Here is a 17338-nt window from a genome sequence, read left to right as displayed (position 1 = left end):
ATGAAGGTAGCGGCTAAAGACTGCACGGATGCGCACTAAGTAGGCGTAAAATGACAATATAGATTAATTAAATTATTATTTACTATATTTAACATAATTACTGAACACGCAGCCAGAACAAACAACTAAAAATGTTTCATAGAAGAAGAAAAAAAGCACCTGTATACGAACGTTACATTTAATATGAAAATGACTTTAAACGAAACGCTAATTTCTTTCAATTTAACTTTTTCCATAATTTTTGCATGTCTTAACTTGTGTTTCGTGATTTTAGTTATAATACTTTTAGTGGTAAAACTTACCATTTTGCAACAAAAAAAAAATAATAAAAAGAACTGATTATATGAAATGTTATTACAAAAATATTATAAGAAGTTCGTTTAAAAACATCTCAGGTGTTTTAAAAAAAAAAAGCGCATCCAAAATCTACAAAATTGTGGGCTACATCCAAAATCGCAAACTTCCCTGCTATATAGTAGGCGAAAAGTACCCGGATGACCTACTTCTTCCGATTCTGAAGTGCGCGTTGGATGGACACTTTACTATCCCATGAGAGGAGAGGATTTATGAATGGAGAGATCCAACTGACACTGGTAGGTCATGTGACAGTAACAACGTGGCAGATGTAGTCTGTCCGAATTTCATTCGTACTACTGTGTTCAACCAAGTCTCAGCCTTTCTCACATGGAACAACCTCCTGGACAGCAACCAATCTGGCTTCAGAAATGGACATTCGACCGAGACTGCCTTGCTTTCAGTTGTTGAAGCCCTAAGACTGGCAAGAGCGGCTTCCAAATCTTCTATACTTATTTTGCTAGATCTGTCTGCTGCTTTTGATACGGTGAACCACCAGATTCTCCTGTCAACCCTATTGGAAAATGGCATCTCAGGAACCACACGCCAGTGGTTTGAGTCTTACCTCTCAGATAGGTCTGTCAAGGTATCTTGGAGAGGTGAGGTGTACAAGTCGCATAAAAGCATCTGCTAAATGACTAAATGTAAATGTAATGTAATGTACTACCCATATTCATACTATATAGAATGTACATTTTTAACGGTCGTTAGTAAATTCAAATGTAGTATCTACTCAGACACGATTTCGAACGCACCTGGTGCATTACTTATGAATGAGAAAAATTGCAACGCGGAATATGGCGGGAAAAGTCCCGCCCTCTGATTTGTCACCCGCCTTCTCAAATAAAGAGCCAATCGCTAATCGGTAAAGTCATCGCGTCACTGCAGCTGCCGTTAAAAACTCCGATTGCTATAGAAACAGTGGTGTTCTGAGACTCGCGTTTAGGCTGGTTTAGCCTGAAACATAAACTTTTTTTAATATTTGAGCATAAGAAATGACATTTATGAGACGGTTGTTGTCAGATGTCATTAGCGATTTCAAATTTAATTGTAAGTTTAGTGAACAGAATTTGATGTTTCCCCATTCAAAAGATATCGGAGCTGTACTGCATGACTGAGAGGCGTCTCTAAAAGATGGCCGCCGAGTGAAATCACTTGACAGTAAATGGCAGTGAAGCGACACAACTGACACAGGTAGGTCACATTACAGTGACAACGTGATAAATGTAGTATGTTTGGATTACATTCATACTATATAAAACAGGGATGGGCAACTTCGGTCCTGGAGGGCCACTGTTCTGCAGAGTTTAGCTCCAACCCTAATCAAACACACCTGCCTGTAGCTTTCTAGTGATCTCGAAAACATTGATTACCTTGTTCAGGTATGTTTGAGCTAAACTCTGCAGGACAGTGGCCTTCCAGGACAGAAGTTGCCCATCCCTCAAATAAAATAAAATAGAAATATTAGATGGATAAAAAAGTTTCCTTAGGAACTAACTTTTTAACTAATAAACTAAATTCAAATTAAAGTACTAAAGTATAAAATATAAAAATATAAAATATAAATATATAATAAATATAAATTTAAAGCTAAATAGAATTATTAAGAAATAATATTAATTTTAAATATGTTTTAATATTTAAAACTTAATAAAACTTATTTTAAATTAATTAAATAAAATGCTATGATATATATATCATCAATTATATTATATATAATCAAAAATAATATTCACTGCTGTCCAAAAGTTTGGAGTTGGTAGGACCTTTTTGTTATGAAATAAGTCTCTTCTGCTCTCCAAGGCTGCATTTTTTTTAAATACAGTACAAACATTTATATTGTAAAATATTATTACAGTTTAAAATAACTATTTTAATTTGATTATTTTAAAATGTAATTTATGCAAAGCTAACATTCTGAGACATGAACTGAAATGAATTGTGAATTTTATTAACATTAAATCGTCCTCCTTCCATTTTCACCTCATAATTATGGGGAAGCTGTGCATCCTCTGCCTCCCCCGATGAGCTGCCACTGGTTCTGTCTTGGCAAGGTTGAGTTGAAGGTGATGGTCCTTCATCCAGCAAGAAATGTCTGTTAGACATGCTGAGATGCAAGCAGCCATCGTCGGATCATCAGGATGAAATGAGAGGTAGAGTTGAGTGTCATCAGCATAGCAGTGATATGAAAAGCCATGTGTCTGAATGACAGAACCTAGTGATGCCATGTAGACAGAGAAGAGAAGTGGTCCAAGAACTGAGCCCTGAGACACCCCAGTAGTTAGATGTTGTGACTTGGACACCTCGCCTCTCCAAGATGTCTTGAAGGACCTATTTGCGTGATAAGACTCAAACCACTGGAGTGTGGTTCCTGAGATTCCCTTTGCCAATAGGGTTGGCAGGAGGATCTGGTGGTTAACCGTGTCAAAAGCAGCGGACAGATCCAGCAAGATAAGTATTGAAGTTTTGGAATCCGCTCTTGCCAGTCTTAGGGCTTCAACAACTAAGAGCAAGGCAGTCTCAGTCGAATGTCCACTTCACCAGACTGGTTGCTGTCGAGGAGGTTGTTCTATGTAAGAAAGGCAGAGACTTGGTTGAACACAGCTCGTTCAAGTGTTTTTGCAGTGAAAGGAAGAAGGGAAACTGGTCTGTAGTTCTCTAAAAGAGATGGGTTAAGGGTGGGTTTCTTAAGTAGTGGGGTTATACGAGTCTGTCTAATTGCTGAGGGAAAAACACCAGTGTGAAGGGATGTGTTGATGTATAAAAACAGGTACAACTGCAGGAGAAATGGCTTGAAGGAGATGAGGTGGAATAGGATCAAGCGGACAAGTAGTAGGATGATATATATCATATATCTTATTTACGGGATTCTTTGTTGAATAGAAAGTTCAAAATAACAGCATTTCTTTTCAATAGAAATGTTTTATTATATTATAAAAGTCTTTATTGCCACTTTTGATAAATTGTGTGTCCTTTCTGAATAAAAGTAGTAGTTAATCAAAAAACAAACAAACTTATAAACACCAAAATTTAGCACCATAGTCATAATTATTATTCTAATATTATAATTAAAAACAGAAAATATGCAAATTGGGACACAGCTTTTACTTACCTCACTATTGCAACAAATAGCTTAATAGAGCAGGTTTCTTCTTTGTCAACCACTTAAACCAGTTTGGACCAGCATGAACCAGCTAGAAACTAGCTACCATGTTCCAAAACACACCTTAAGTGGGTGCATTTAATTTAGCTTGATGCTTTGACAATTGATAAAAACAGTCCCATTTTCCAGCTCCTGATATAATGAGGACGCAGACTCGATCAATGCATTTATACCTGTTATTTACAGTATATTTGAATAATATACAACATTACGGTCCAGTTCACAACAGACATATACAGTGTTTTCCTGTAGGCCGTGTACTGTATACACATGCATATGACAGCAGACAGGGACATGAATAACAGTCTGCCCTCAGTGTTTTGCATTTGCACAAAGTGTCTGTTTACAGCAACACACAGTAGAAAACACATTCATCTATGACTCCAGCTAGTGCAGACGGTCGGAGCGCGACTCGTCATTAACGTCATGAATGAGAGAAAATCAAAGAGAAAGTCATGAAGCAGGAAGCATTTGACAGGTTCCCTCAAATTGGACGTCGGTCTGAATGAGATGACAAGACATTGGGTTTTTAGAATTTGGAGCGGTGATGTCATGATCATGTGCACACTTGTTTGTTTGTTTGTGTGCATCAGGCCTCAGGTGCAACAGAGAGGAGGTCTCACATGGTTTCTGTCCTGATTTGAACAAGCAACACCCCTAAAACTGCTTCATGTGATCACAGATAATTACATAAAGCCCTCTGTATGAACCAAAACAATCGATCAGTTTCACCCATTTATCAGTCCCAGATTTGATTTCAATGCACCAAAACCAGCATGAAACAGCACAAAATGCTGCATAAAATGAGCAAGAATATAGAAAAGATACTCTTTAATACCTTATAAAGATTGCCACCTACTTACAGTTGTAATATTAGATCTTCTAGTCACAAAATTTACAATCAGTTTAATGCAATACTGAGGCCTGTGTGAGCAATAATGAATTGAACGCTGAACTGGGACCAGAATTGGGTCTTTCTACAATAGCGGTGATGTTTCCATTAGAATTATAACTTTTCTTTTTCAAACTCAAGAAATAAATCCAATAGTACAATAGCAAATTGTTAAAATATGAAATAAATTGTAATTATACTGTATATATAATTTGAATTTTTCATATATTTGAACAATTTATATATATATATATATATAATTCTAGCATAAAATATATAAATTAATTAAATATATATTATAAAAATAAAATATATATTATAAATATTATATATTTATTTATGATATATATAATTTTATACTAGAATTATACTATTTAAACATATTTTGTTTTATATAGGAAAAATTGCAGCAATTGTAGAATGACCCATTTATTTAAAAATAAATATTTGAAAATGTATTTAGCGAAAACCAGCAGTTAAAAAAATGGCATGCAGGGAAATCATGGCACGCTCGGGTTGAGGGTTTGATACCTGTCAAATGCTTCAAGCACTGTGTGATGTGTTGTAGGTTGGTGTGGGTCTGATATGGCTCTAAAAGGCCAGTGTGCGGCCCGTCAATGTCTATGGTGCAGCACACAAGACGTTTAATGGGAGAACACAGGCACCTCTCATGAAATACAGCAACATTTGGACAGAAAAGACGTTTAACAGATGTTTGGGCCCATGCACGTCCCTCTCTAAGTGCGTTTTGACACTTCCTGCGCTATTTGGCAGCATGTTGGTGTTTTGCCAAAATGTAAATGTGTAGGGGGAAAACAACAACAAAAACACCAATGCAACTGATAAAATGACAACAAACGGAAGAACACTGACTAGACAAGACATGAGCACTGCATCTGTTATACTGTAAATCACTCCTGCAGATCATATGTGCTGTAAAAAAAAATGTTGCAATGTTATTGGCCTCCTTTAGACAGCTGACAATGAATGATATTCCCTGAGAATTTAGTCATCTAGACAAATGCATCACTTCATCATTAACATACATTCAATGCAGCGTCACTATCCTGTTCCTGTAAGCACTCACAACATTAATGAGTTCACATATGACCCAATCTGATCTTTACTGCAAACTAAAATGGTGTCTTATATTTCTATAAACGTGACTCAATCATTTTTGCACATTCACCATTACATGGGCTGGGCCACTTTTATAGTGTGTATCCACTGGATGGCACTGTGACTATGGCTATGTTTGGAACAGCATACTGCGGTATGTAACACAAAGAAACGCAGATGTCCTATTACATTTTTTGTACAACTTTTTTGACTTATTTTATAAGACTGTTCAAATTTAGAGGGATAGTTCACCCAAAAATGAAAATTTGATATGTTATTATGGACTCGTATTTTGGCCAGAAGTGACGGTTTACAGTTAAAATGTCCTTAATGATGGATTTGTTTCTTACAAACACGCAGCTTTTGGCTTCACAAGACATTAACTGATGGACTGGAGTGGTGTGGATTACTTGTGAATTATTGTGATGTTTTTATCAGCTGTTTGGACTCTCATTCTGACGGCACCCATTCACTGCAGAGCATCCATTGGTGAGACAGTGATGTAATGCTACATTTCTCCAAATCTGTTTTGATGAAGACATCTTGGATGACCTGAGGGTGAGTAAACTGTCAGTAAAGTAATTTTTTCTGTATTATTTGAAAACAGTATAAAGTGTGCATTATATACTACACTAGATGCAGTACACTAGTATTCTATTCCAAACATAGCTAACTTTCTCAGATACTGATACTGCAATCGGCATTTCATATAAAATCTTGTTGTTATAAATCAACCACTTAATTTACTCTGTGTTCAAATCAAGTGACAATCACACATTCACACTGATACACACCAACAACCCACAACAAAAGCCATTCTGTTAACGTTACATCCTGTTGAATCTGTCTTAAAGTCCCTCATCCGTGTACTTGAACAGTCCATGTGCCCTCAGATCGGGACAGAGAACAAAGTGTCCTGAGAACTGATCAACAGTCTCTTTTGAAGAAGGCCAGGCCACTTGTGCTCCATTAAATCCCTGAGTTAAAAAATGAAATCACTCCCCCAAACATTAAAACACAGAAACCAGTGTGTGTCCTCCTCTCTGTGGCACCCGTCAGTAGCGGGGATTCTGGGAGCCGTAGTTTCTGGGATACAAAGGGCTATAAGTGGACGAAGGGGGTGTGTAGCGGGATGTAGAATACTGGAAGTGGCTGGGAAGGGGGCGGGATTGGGATGAGTTCCACATGGAGCGGCGATTGGCCAATAGGGGTGAGCGGTAGGGCAAGGAAGGGGTGGAGCCTGGGGAATAGTGCGACTCACTTGCATAGCGACGGGCCAGGATGGAGCTATGAGTAGGTAGGTTGGTGTAAGTGTGTGGTTCGACGACATATGCACGAACGCCCATCGTCCAATGGCGGTACGGCATGGTTGGGGGCATCAAGGAGGACGAGGAAGACGATGCGGGAGATGACGGGGCCTCCAGGGAGGGTGGGCTATTGGGGGCGGACAGGTGGGTGGGTGTAAAGGTGGGTGTGGTGGGCGAGGTGATGGCGGCTGCTGCCGTAAGGACCTCGGTAATTGTCAAAGGGGTGTCAGGAAGGGGCGGGACTGGTGTTCCACTTACTTTGGGCGTGCTGCTCCTCAGCCGGGACATTTTTCCCACACGGGTCCGGTGCGACTGCTCTTGGTCGAACTCCAGGTCTTCCAGTTTCTGCGTGAGGGCAAGTTTTTGCTGGATGGCCATGCGGAGGAGAGAGTTCAGCGTCTTTTTCTCGTCCTCCGCCGCCACGAGTTGTCTTTGCATCTCGTCCAGCTGAGACACATACTCGTCACACCTAAACAGAAAGAAAGGAGAAACTAGTATTTGGGCTGCATGATTAATTGAAACAAAACCGATAAGGCTGGTGGGTGTAAAGGTGGGTGTGGTGGGCGAGGTGATGGCGGCTGCTGCCGTAAGGACCTCGGTAATTGTCAAAGGGGTGTCAGGAAGGGGCGGGACTGGTGTTCCACTTACTTTGGGCGTGCTGCTCCTCAGCCGGGACATTTTTCCCACACGGGTCCGGTGCGACTGCTCTTGGTCGAACTCCAGGTCTTCCAGTTTCTGCGTGAGGGCAAGTTTTTGCTGGATGGCCATGCGGAGGAGAGAGTTCAGCGTCTTTTTCTCGTCCTCCGCCGCCACGAGTTGTCTTTGCATCTCGTCCAGCTGAGACACATACTCGTCACACCTAAACAGAAAGAAAGGAGAAACTAGTATTTGGGCTGCATGATTAATTGAAACAAAACCGATAAGGCTGTGTTTTATTTAAATAAATTATCATAATCGTGTTTTCAGTGTCTCAGTTGACAGAAAATGTGGATATAACACACATTTGAGGAAGCAACATGAGCCAACCATCTTTCCAAAGTTGTAATTAGAAGCACTTATAAACTGCCTGTTGTCAACAGAAGAGAAGCTTTACAGGGCTTCCTGTGGTTTTCAGCCAAAATAAAAACTTGATGGTTCAACTTAAAATAATAATAATTATTTTTATTAAATATTGTTTTTTATTTTACAGTGAAATATTGCAGTGTTACAATTTTAAATTTTTAGAATTTAATAATAATAATAGATTTGTTTAATATTTTTTATTTAGTGTAGTAGTAAAAATTATTATTATTATATAGTCATATTGATATACAGTATAACAAAATAAATAAATAAAAATAGAAAAATCAATTCGATTTTTACATGCGGTTTTCAGTCAAAAGCATCAAAAGCTGTATGAACAGTTGAACTGTAAAATACATTTATTTTTTCTTAAGTACTTGTTTTTTATTTTACAGTGAAATATTTCAACAGGAATATTTCTTATTTTGTTTCATTTTTTATTTACTGCTACTACTACTACTACCACTACTAATTATTATTATTATTTTACAGGGATATATTACAATAGCATTTTTTCTTATGTTGTTTTATATTTTTATGTAGTAGTAATAATAATTATAATTATTCAGAGATATTGATATATATAACCCAAAAAAAATCTAAATAATAAAAAAATCTGAAAAATCGCAATTAGCTTTTTCCCCATCATGCATCCCCTAATTAGTATGGCAAACATCCTCTCAGATGTGCTGTGGACGCTCTGGTTGACTCATTATTCAGTCATCTGTCCAACTGATTTTGCTCTCAACTGCAAAATACCAAATCTCATGCTTCGACTGCAGTCTCTAAGCTTATATATGATGCTGTCAGCATCCTGCACCAGTGAACGTTGTAAAGCAAAGTTTGAGAAGTAACTAACCTAAATAGAATTTCAGCAGCATGACAACTGGAAAATAGTATAGTTTTTCCAGTATTAAGCTACGTTTTCCAATGAGTAGCTTTGTAGTGCAACAAAATGCTATTTTTGCACTTTGTATTGTACACTCTATCCTAAAATGTGCTTCTATATACAGTAAATAATGATTTGTTTTGGAGAATTGGTTCATGTAAATGGTTCATTGAAATGAACTGCAAACAAATTAATTTTGAGTATAGTGTTACAGTGCGTATTTCTCACCGTGTGGCAAACATGGCTCTGAGGGAAGAGAAGGTGGCCGCATCCTCTTTCAAGGCCTTTAGCTCATTCCTCAGCTTCATCATGGTCTCCGTCACCATTGTCTTCTCGTTCTCGTACTTACTCTTCAGGTTGGCCAGAGCCCCCTCAGCCGTCTGTGAGCATTACAACCAACAATATGTCCAATAAACAACTAGTTCTGCCAACAGTAAGTTAATTAAGCACTATTGATTTAATATAGACCACATTATGACCAATTAAGGTGTTTTCTGAAAAGAGTGCAATTACATTTTTCTAACTCAGAAAATACAGTTAAGATGGTTACACATGGATTATAATAGCAGCCCTGCTCAATATGTTCGTTTTGATATATGGGATATATTTACCAAATAATTGCTCTGGTTTAAAGGCCCACTTTAAGAATATCCTCTTGAATTCATAATCTAACTTCATTCAGTGAATTGTTCATTCAACTGAAAGCTTGTTGTTGCAGTAACTAAGAACTCCTCTTGTGTCTGTTTGCACATAATAATGGATGTAGTAATTACTTTGCGGCCCATAGAGCGCAGCACTTTCTCTCTGGTGTGGGATCTATAAATCGTAATGTCCATTAATCATCTCTGGGCTGGAAGGGTCATACAACATGCTTTATATCACACAGTGGCCAAGAAGTATGTGTCGGATAGAACAGTCCCTTTTCATCAATGTTTCATTTTACAGGCTATAGATCAAACACCTCCGTCGAGGTGCACCACTCCTCCTGAAACACCATGTGTACAAGTTACTGGAGATTTTGAGAAAGAACTAACTGTTAGATTTGCCAATGTTTGCCAGATTTGCAAGATGAGGTGGTTGAGCATGATTCGTTTGTGGGTGCTTTTAGGGATGACTGAGACCATTTGGGGAGTTCATATCTTATATCAGCCCAAAATTTAGAGGTGTTGGGGGGGGGGGCATCCTTAAAAACAAATTGTGGTTGGTCATTTAACAGTCTAATCAGACGGTCTATTCTTGTATAAGAGGACATTTCTTGGATAGAATCATTTGCAAAGTGGACTAGACTTGAACTTATAGTTAAAAATCTTTATATGCAAGACTACTGTAAGCTAAAGTTTGCAACTCATGTGAAAACGCAATGTAGAAGCTACAGAGCAACGTTAATGAGATGTCAGAATAAGTTAGCTGGAATAAGTTGCAAAGTGGACCAAACTTAATACAGATAGTTAAAAATCTTGGTTTGCAAGACTACTGTAAGCAAAATATAACAACTCGTACGGAAATGTAAGTTTTACCAAGAAATGCAGAAGCTACAGAGCAATGTTAATGAGATGTCAGAATAAGTCATAAAGTGGACCAGACCTAATGCCGATGGTTAAAATCTTGAAATTAAAACTAAACGAAACTGCAAATCAATGTTAATGAGACATCGGAATAAGTTGACTGGAATTAGTTGCAAAGTAGACTAAACTTTGTCGATAGTTAAAAATCTTGGTATGCAAGACTACTGTAGGTGAAAATAGCAATTAATGTGGAAGCATAACAGATTTGCCAAGAAATGAGATGTGAGAATACGTTACAAAGTGGACCAGACTTAATGCTGATGGTTAATAATCTTGGTACTAAGGACTACCGTAGGTGAAAGATAGCGACCTATACAGAAACTTAACAGTTCTACCAAGAAATGTAAAAGCTACAGAGCAACATTAATGAGTGGTCTGAATAGGATGGCTGGAATAAGTTGCAAAGTGGACTAGACTTTATGTAGATAGTTTAAAATCTTGGTACGTAAGACTGTGGTAGGCTAAAGATGGCAACTCATGTGGAAACGTAACAGTTTTGCCAAGAAATGAGACCTCAGAATAAGATGCAAAGTGGACCAGGCTTAATGCCGATGGTTAATAATCTTGGTACTCAGGACTACTGTAGGCAAAAGATAGCAACCCATGCAGAAACACAATATTTTTTACTAAGAAACGTAGAAGCTACAGAGTAACTTTAATGAGAAGTCAGGGTCTCAGTCAATGTAAAGTCTACCATGGTTCAATACTCTCAGGCCTCATTGCAATCAATAGGATGCAGGGTAATAAATAGAGCTGATTAGCCTACCTGCTTGTTGGCTTTGAGCACAAAGCGCAAGGTTGCAATCTGCTCCCTCTTTGTGCTCAGGAGGGACTTGAGCTTGAGAATCTCCTCCATGCAGGCCTCCTTGTCCTTGTCCATCAGTGGGGCGAGTTCACTGGCGGCCGCTCTCTGGCGGGACAGCTGGAGTGAGTGGTCCACTGCCTTCTGCAAGTGCTTGATCTGGTCACGGATGATGGCGTTGAGGTGGTGGATGTTGGTGGGTTCACGGCGGAGGTCGGAACCCGTGGCCGACTCGGGTGCTGGAGATGATGATGAAGACGAGGAAGAGGCACTAACGACGGGTGAACCCAGTGGTGTACGGACTGGGCTCTGCTCAGCAGTGAGAGGTTCTTTGGATGGTGAGTTCGACGGGCTACGAGACTCGGTGGACGTTGCGGCGTTAATCGCCGCTAAACGGCGTGCGAGCCGTGGGGTCAACAGCACGCGGTAGTCGTCCTGCCCCTTGTGGCCAGTGGTGGAAATGCGCGTCGGGGTCCGGCCCTGCCGGTAATAGTCCAGCGTAACACGGTTGGGTGTCTCATTGTTGCACAGGCAGACGTGGTGGTAAAGTTGCGCTAATTCCTCGCTGAATGTCGCCAGCTCTTCTTGGGCGGTTCCCAGGATTCCCTGTGTCTCCAAGCCTGTGTTATTGGCTGCCCGCAGCTCGCGTTCCAGATTCACCGCCTTGTCCCGGCTTTCCCTGCAGCTGCGCTCCAGCTGTGCTACTTGTGTCTCCAGCGCTCGCAGCTGCACCTTGCCCTGCTCCTCCACCCAAGCTCTTGCCTCCACATACTCATTATATCTATCCTTCACCTCCTTAAGCTCCGCCTTCAGCCCTACCACCTCCGTCACAGCCACCCTGTATTTACATTGCAGCAATTCCAGACTCGGCCCCTCCTGGCCACCAGGGACGCATGTTGCCTCCTCTTCTTCGTCCTCCTCTTTCCCCTTGTTTTCCTTACTGCTGTGCTGGCGGCGGAGTTTCCGGAATCGCTCGCCCAAGCGATTGGCCTTCTCGTGCTGCTCCGTCAGCGCCCCCTGTGTGTGACGGAGCAAAGCCTGTGATTCCTGCAAGCTGTTGAGCAAAGATGCTTTTTCACGTTCCACCTGCAGCACATAAACAAGCCATCTAATGAGTTTACATGCAAGTCGGGCTGGTGTATGCAGGTTAGTCCTGATGCTGGTGTAGATGATAAACCATCATAACCATACAAAACATCAGTGAAATCTAGCTGGTGAGACTGGTCAACCAGCAAAGTCTTGCTTATTTAACCAACAGATATCACCATACTGTCCTCAAGTGATTAATCACAGTAGATTAAGATAATTGTTTTGTAGTACAAGTTTTCTGAAAGGTTATGTTTAAATGAAGCCATTGGATGAAGCCAGGTTCAAAACGCTTGTTTCACTTTGTTGACATATTACCGTTAGTTTATACAGAGGATTTCTCTTTTTATCACTCTCTCCATATATATACTGTATATATATATTGCATTTATATACATTTCTGGCTCAGTGAATGAAAAAAACTCAATCATCTCACAGAAAATGGCCTTTAAAGATATGCATTGTAATTGAAATCTACAACTGCAAATAGATAAATAAAATATGTAATAAAACAAACACTTAAATGTGTATTTTGAATATTTTCTTGCACTAGTCGGAAATAAGACAATGTAGCCGAATGGTTTTGCCTGTAGTGTCTTGGCTTAAACTAATGCATGCAAAGGAGCATTTTATTGCTCGGGAGACTTAATGTAGATATGCTTATTTTAATCAACCCTGTCTCATATGTTTCTCCTAGAATTAATTTAAAAGCAGGTCACACATGAACGGCAATTTCATTGTTTAACATGGATGCAAAGTTCATATGTACATGACTCAAATGAACTTGCACTAGGAACAGTGATCTCTTGTGAGAGGAAGGATATAAATAAGCCAGTAGCATGGCCCATTAGTGTGTATGGTGGTCTCATATTTCATCCCACGACACTGCAGCATCCAGTTGTAAACAGAACAACGCCTAAACCAATGCAGCAGTCGTTTCTCACTATGTAGGATCTTGAGCTTGAAAGATAAGTTTAAAAAGCTTAAAAATATGGGAATTAAGAGAAAAAACAACCCAAAGATATATAAAAGAAATATTAAAGGGGTAAATTTATTATACCCTCGGGGCCGGCAACATAAAGCTTTGCTGTATAAAAATGAATGCAAGCTGATAGAAATGTTTATATATTCATTATATGGGTGTAGCTAACATAAGCTCTGCCCCTTCATACTCACCTGCTGAAGCTGTTGTCTTAGTTTCAAGATTTCAGGGCCACTGAGCTCACTAAAGAGGTCAGGGGTCAAAATTTCAGTCTTTCTCAAACCCAATGGCCTGAAGTCTCCGTTCAGTCGGCTCAAAACTGAACCCGTCGCACCCTGAAGCAGATGCCCATTGCACTTGCCACCGTCCTCGCTGCTGGGCGATGTAGCGGCTGTTGGGGTGGCACTGCCACTAGGTGGCGCTGAGGTCAGGGCGATCAGATGGGCACAGCCTGCGCTGAAACCCCCATCACACACAGTTAGATGATGTGCTAATTCCTTGCGCAAAGTGTTCTTCTGTTCTCGCTCGCTTTTCAGAGAATCCAAAGCCTCTTCCAATTGGCTCTCGGAGATGTCCTTCAGGCACAGTGCATCTTCTAATTGGCTGTTAAGCAAGGCTGTTTCCTCCTCCAGAACTTTGATTTCATGCTTCAAGCCTTCATACTCCACCTGAAAGAATAGAGAATAACCATTTGTTTTGATTCTGGAAATATCTGAGACTGTTTCTAAGAAACCTGCCACAAACAAATATATGATGCTTAAATGTCTTGGTTTTACGCCTAGTTTTGAGAATCTATTTGAACATTTAAAGTAATATAATTGAGTGTATTTATGCCATCTGTGACTTAATGGTCTGAAGTTATTTAAATATCAATTAAAAAATATGTTTAATATAAAATAAAAATATACATACAGTATTTATAAGGTTTATAAATATGTATAAATATAAATTAAATGTATAGTAATTAATTGGTCAGAAGATATTTGAATATCAATTTAAATATAAATATAATTTAAAATATAAATATAAAGACTTACAAGTTCAGAAATGTATATCAAAATAAATAAAATGTATAGTAGTCAATTGGTCAGAAGCTATTTAAATATGCATTTAAAAATAAGCATAATATAATTTCACAAAAATATATAAAGATAATTATAAGTTCATAAGTGTATATAATAATAAATATGTGCATATCAATTTAAATATGCATATAATATAAAAATATATAATTACTTATATTTATAAGTTAATAAATTAATTAAAAAATGAATACAATTTAAAGTAATCAATCAATTCACACGTGATGTTTATAACTTTAATAATAATACTTTATAATTTAATAATATAAAAAATAATATAATTTCAGATGGATGGCGAAAATTAAGTTGGGGAAACACAACAAAAATAGTAAAATTTTGTCTGTCAACTGAATGCATGTTCCGTATAATGGAAGTGATCTAGTTTTGTATCAGCTAGTTTTCTGTTGTTGTTTTGAAAAATGTATTTGATGACGACATTATTAACTTGTGTTATTATTTCTTTTGGTCCGAAACCAGAAAGGCCAGTGCAATGACATTTTTCTGGCCCAGAACCTCCTTTTCTTTAGTGGAAATGTGCGGAATGATTCTGGATTGCTCACCAGAACCGTGTCAGTGTAAAGGAGGTAATTGTGGATGTGTTTACCTGGTTCTGCTTGAGCGTGGACACCAGTTTCTGCAGTGAGATGTTCTCCTCTTCCAATTCGGTGTAGTCTTGCAGTAATCTGGCCTCTCTGAATTTATACTCCCTGATTTCCTCTCTCATCCGGCTTCTCTGCAACTCCAACATCTCATTACTCTGAGAGACACAGAGGGGAAACAGAGAAAGAAGGACAGACCTATCAAAACCTGTCATGAGGATACATTTATGATGTCAAACCTAGAATCGATTTATGCAGAGAGTTTCTGACCTCTCTCAGCTCCAGTAGGATGGTGCTGAGTCTCTCGTTCTCGGCCTGCGTGCAGGAGGCCTGCGATCTGCTGCTCTTCAGCTTGGCCTGCTGCTCCAACAGGCGGCCCATGTAGTACGCTTCCTTAGTGGCCGACTCCTGTAGCAGCGTCTCCTCGTTGTTCTCCCCATCTTCAGCCACCTTCCTTTGGGTGGTGTACGCCTGGCTGAAGGCCTGAGGAAGAGAGAGAAGAAGAAATGCTAAATGACATGCATGCATAAAATGCATGCAAGAAACACTTCAGCTGCACCACGATTTTTACTTTAAATGTAGTATATAGTATGTGAGATCAGAATTGGCGCATCCCAAATTACAGTACATTTTAAAAAGTATGCAAAGAATATCAATACTAAGGTGTTTTTTTTTACCTGTGATTTTGTTCCTTTAACAAGACATTTAATGCATACAATATGCACTGAATTGGACGAATAACTATTTTCCTGCTCATCTGAACAGACGGAAATGCTGAAGACAGAGCTAATCAATCACAGAGAGCGTTCGCTCACTGCTGACACTGCATTCAAACAGGGCTGCATTTCCCAAAAGTATCATAAGAAACCATTGATGCTTTTGGGAAACGCAGCACAGAACAATTCTTATCAGACGACAGAAAAACAAAACATTTTCACAACAAACAAGTTGAAACTGTAGCCTATAGTTTGTTCAATTACATTTAATTAATGTTTATTTGATTTCAAGTAACAAAAATGTTTTCTAATGTTTTAATAAATAATAATAATTGTACATAATGATTTTATGGTTTTCATTTTAGCTTTAGTTTAAATAACTATAATAACCCTGGTGTTTTGTTGATGTCTGTGTGTTTTTCTATCTAATATTAAAATTGCATTAGTTCAAAAGCAAAGCGGTAAACTGCAGGAGACACTGATTTGGTGACCTCACAATACGAGGTGAAGTTCAGGCAATATTGTTCATAATCTGGAAGGTGTGAGAGGAATAGATGACAACAGTGATCTCGCATAAGACACTGAGAAAATCAATGCAGCGCTCAGCCGAGCGATAGTGTGAAAAATCAATTAGGAGGTGTAGAGGAGCTCAACGCTTCAGGTATGAGGAATGACAGAAGAAATAACAGACTTATGGACAGTGCTGATAACAGCGTTCAATAGCATGATAGGAGGCAGAATGGCCGTAGCATTTGCTGAATGTCCAGTTTACTGTGTGAGAGAGCGTCACAGTCGCTCACTGTAATGGAGAGAGAGCCGAATGAGGCTTATTGTGTGCTCAGAGGGAAGTATGTTCTCCCTGCATGGATGGAGAGCGATGGAGTCTTTTAAACAGACGCCACTGGGGTTTTCCATTAGTTGGACATTTAATCAAACTCTCCCTGGTCAGTCAGTCCTGCTGTGCTGGGAAACTCTATGCTTTTTACACTCGGATGAGATCAGAGTTGTGGTTGAACTCTTGAAGTAGTTAGTGGGCTTTGTTAAATCAAGCATCACTATTACTGTTGCTCAAACCATTTTAACCAACATCTAACTCTAGGTATTACTAACTTTGAGACCAAATTTTCCCTTGAGAGGGTCTATGAAAACCATGCAAATCTCTTATTATTGGACAACATAGTGTGACGATAATTCCAGGATGTGGCGAAGGTTGTAAAGTTAAGCTAGTTATTTAAGAAAATAAAGGTCAAAACTAGCTTAATAATAAAAATAATGACAATATTATACGGTTTTATCAAGAAAATCTGCAACAATTTACAAGGTCTCATTAGTTAATGTATTAGCTGAAATAACATGAACTAACAAGCAATATATTTTATTATATCATTATATAATTAATGTATTCATTTTTGTTAACGTTTAATAATAACAATAAAAATACTTTAAAATACTTTCATTAAAAATAGAATTGTTCATGTTAGTTCATAGTGCATTAATTAATGTTAACAGATTAGTTATTATCATTAGCTAAAACTAAAACTTTTAATTAAAAAAAAAAATTTAACTGACATAAAATAAAAAATACATTAAAATAAAATAAAAGAGAATAATACATTTAAATTAAATTAAATCAATTAAAATAAAAAAACTAAACTTGATAAAACTATAACTTAAAAAAACTAATAAAAATGACAAAAGCACACAAGGACTTTTACACACA

At 38.4% G+C, this 17338-nt stretch overlaps 1 protein-coding gene across 1 annotated transcript in view; it reads right to left on the bottom strand.

The window, feature by feature from the left end:
• Positions 1-6064: 6064 nt before the first annotated feature.
• The window catches only part of LOC107590550 (protein bicaudal D homolog 1-like), a 30466-nt gene continuing 19192 nt past the window's right edge, over positions 6065-17338 (bottom strand). The window contains exons 4-7 of the mRNA XM_016279359.1: positions 13416-13889; positions 11118-12239; positions 9015-9166; positions 6065-7694 (exon numbers count right to left, since the gene is read on the bottom strand). Coding sequence (XP_016134845.1) covers positions 6584-7694; positions 9015-9166; positions 11118-12239; positions 13416-13889 — 2859 coding nt within the window. The 3' untranslated portion in view covers positions 6065-6583. The remainder of the gene's footprint in view (positions 7695-9014; positions 9167-11117; positions 12240-13415; positions 13890-17338) is intronic.

This window comes from Sinocyclocheilus grahami, unplaced genomic scaffold, assembly GCF_001515645.1.
Source record: "Sinocyclocheilus grahami isolate Dianchi unplaced genomic scaffold, SAMN03320097.WGS_v1.1 scaffold129.1, whole genome shotgun sequence".
Classification (NCBI taxonomy): domain Eukaryota; kingdom Metazoa; phylum Chordata; class Actinopteri; order Cypriniformes; family Cyprinidae; genus Sinocyclocheilus; species Sinocyclocheilus grahami.
Note: the sequence above shows the minus strand (reverse complement) of the source record. Positions and strands in the feature narration are given on the sequence as shown.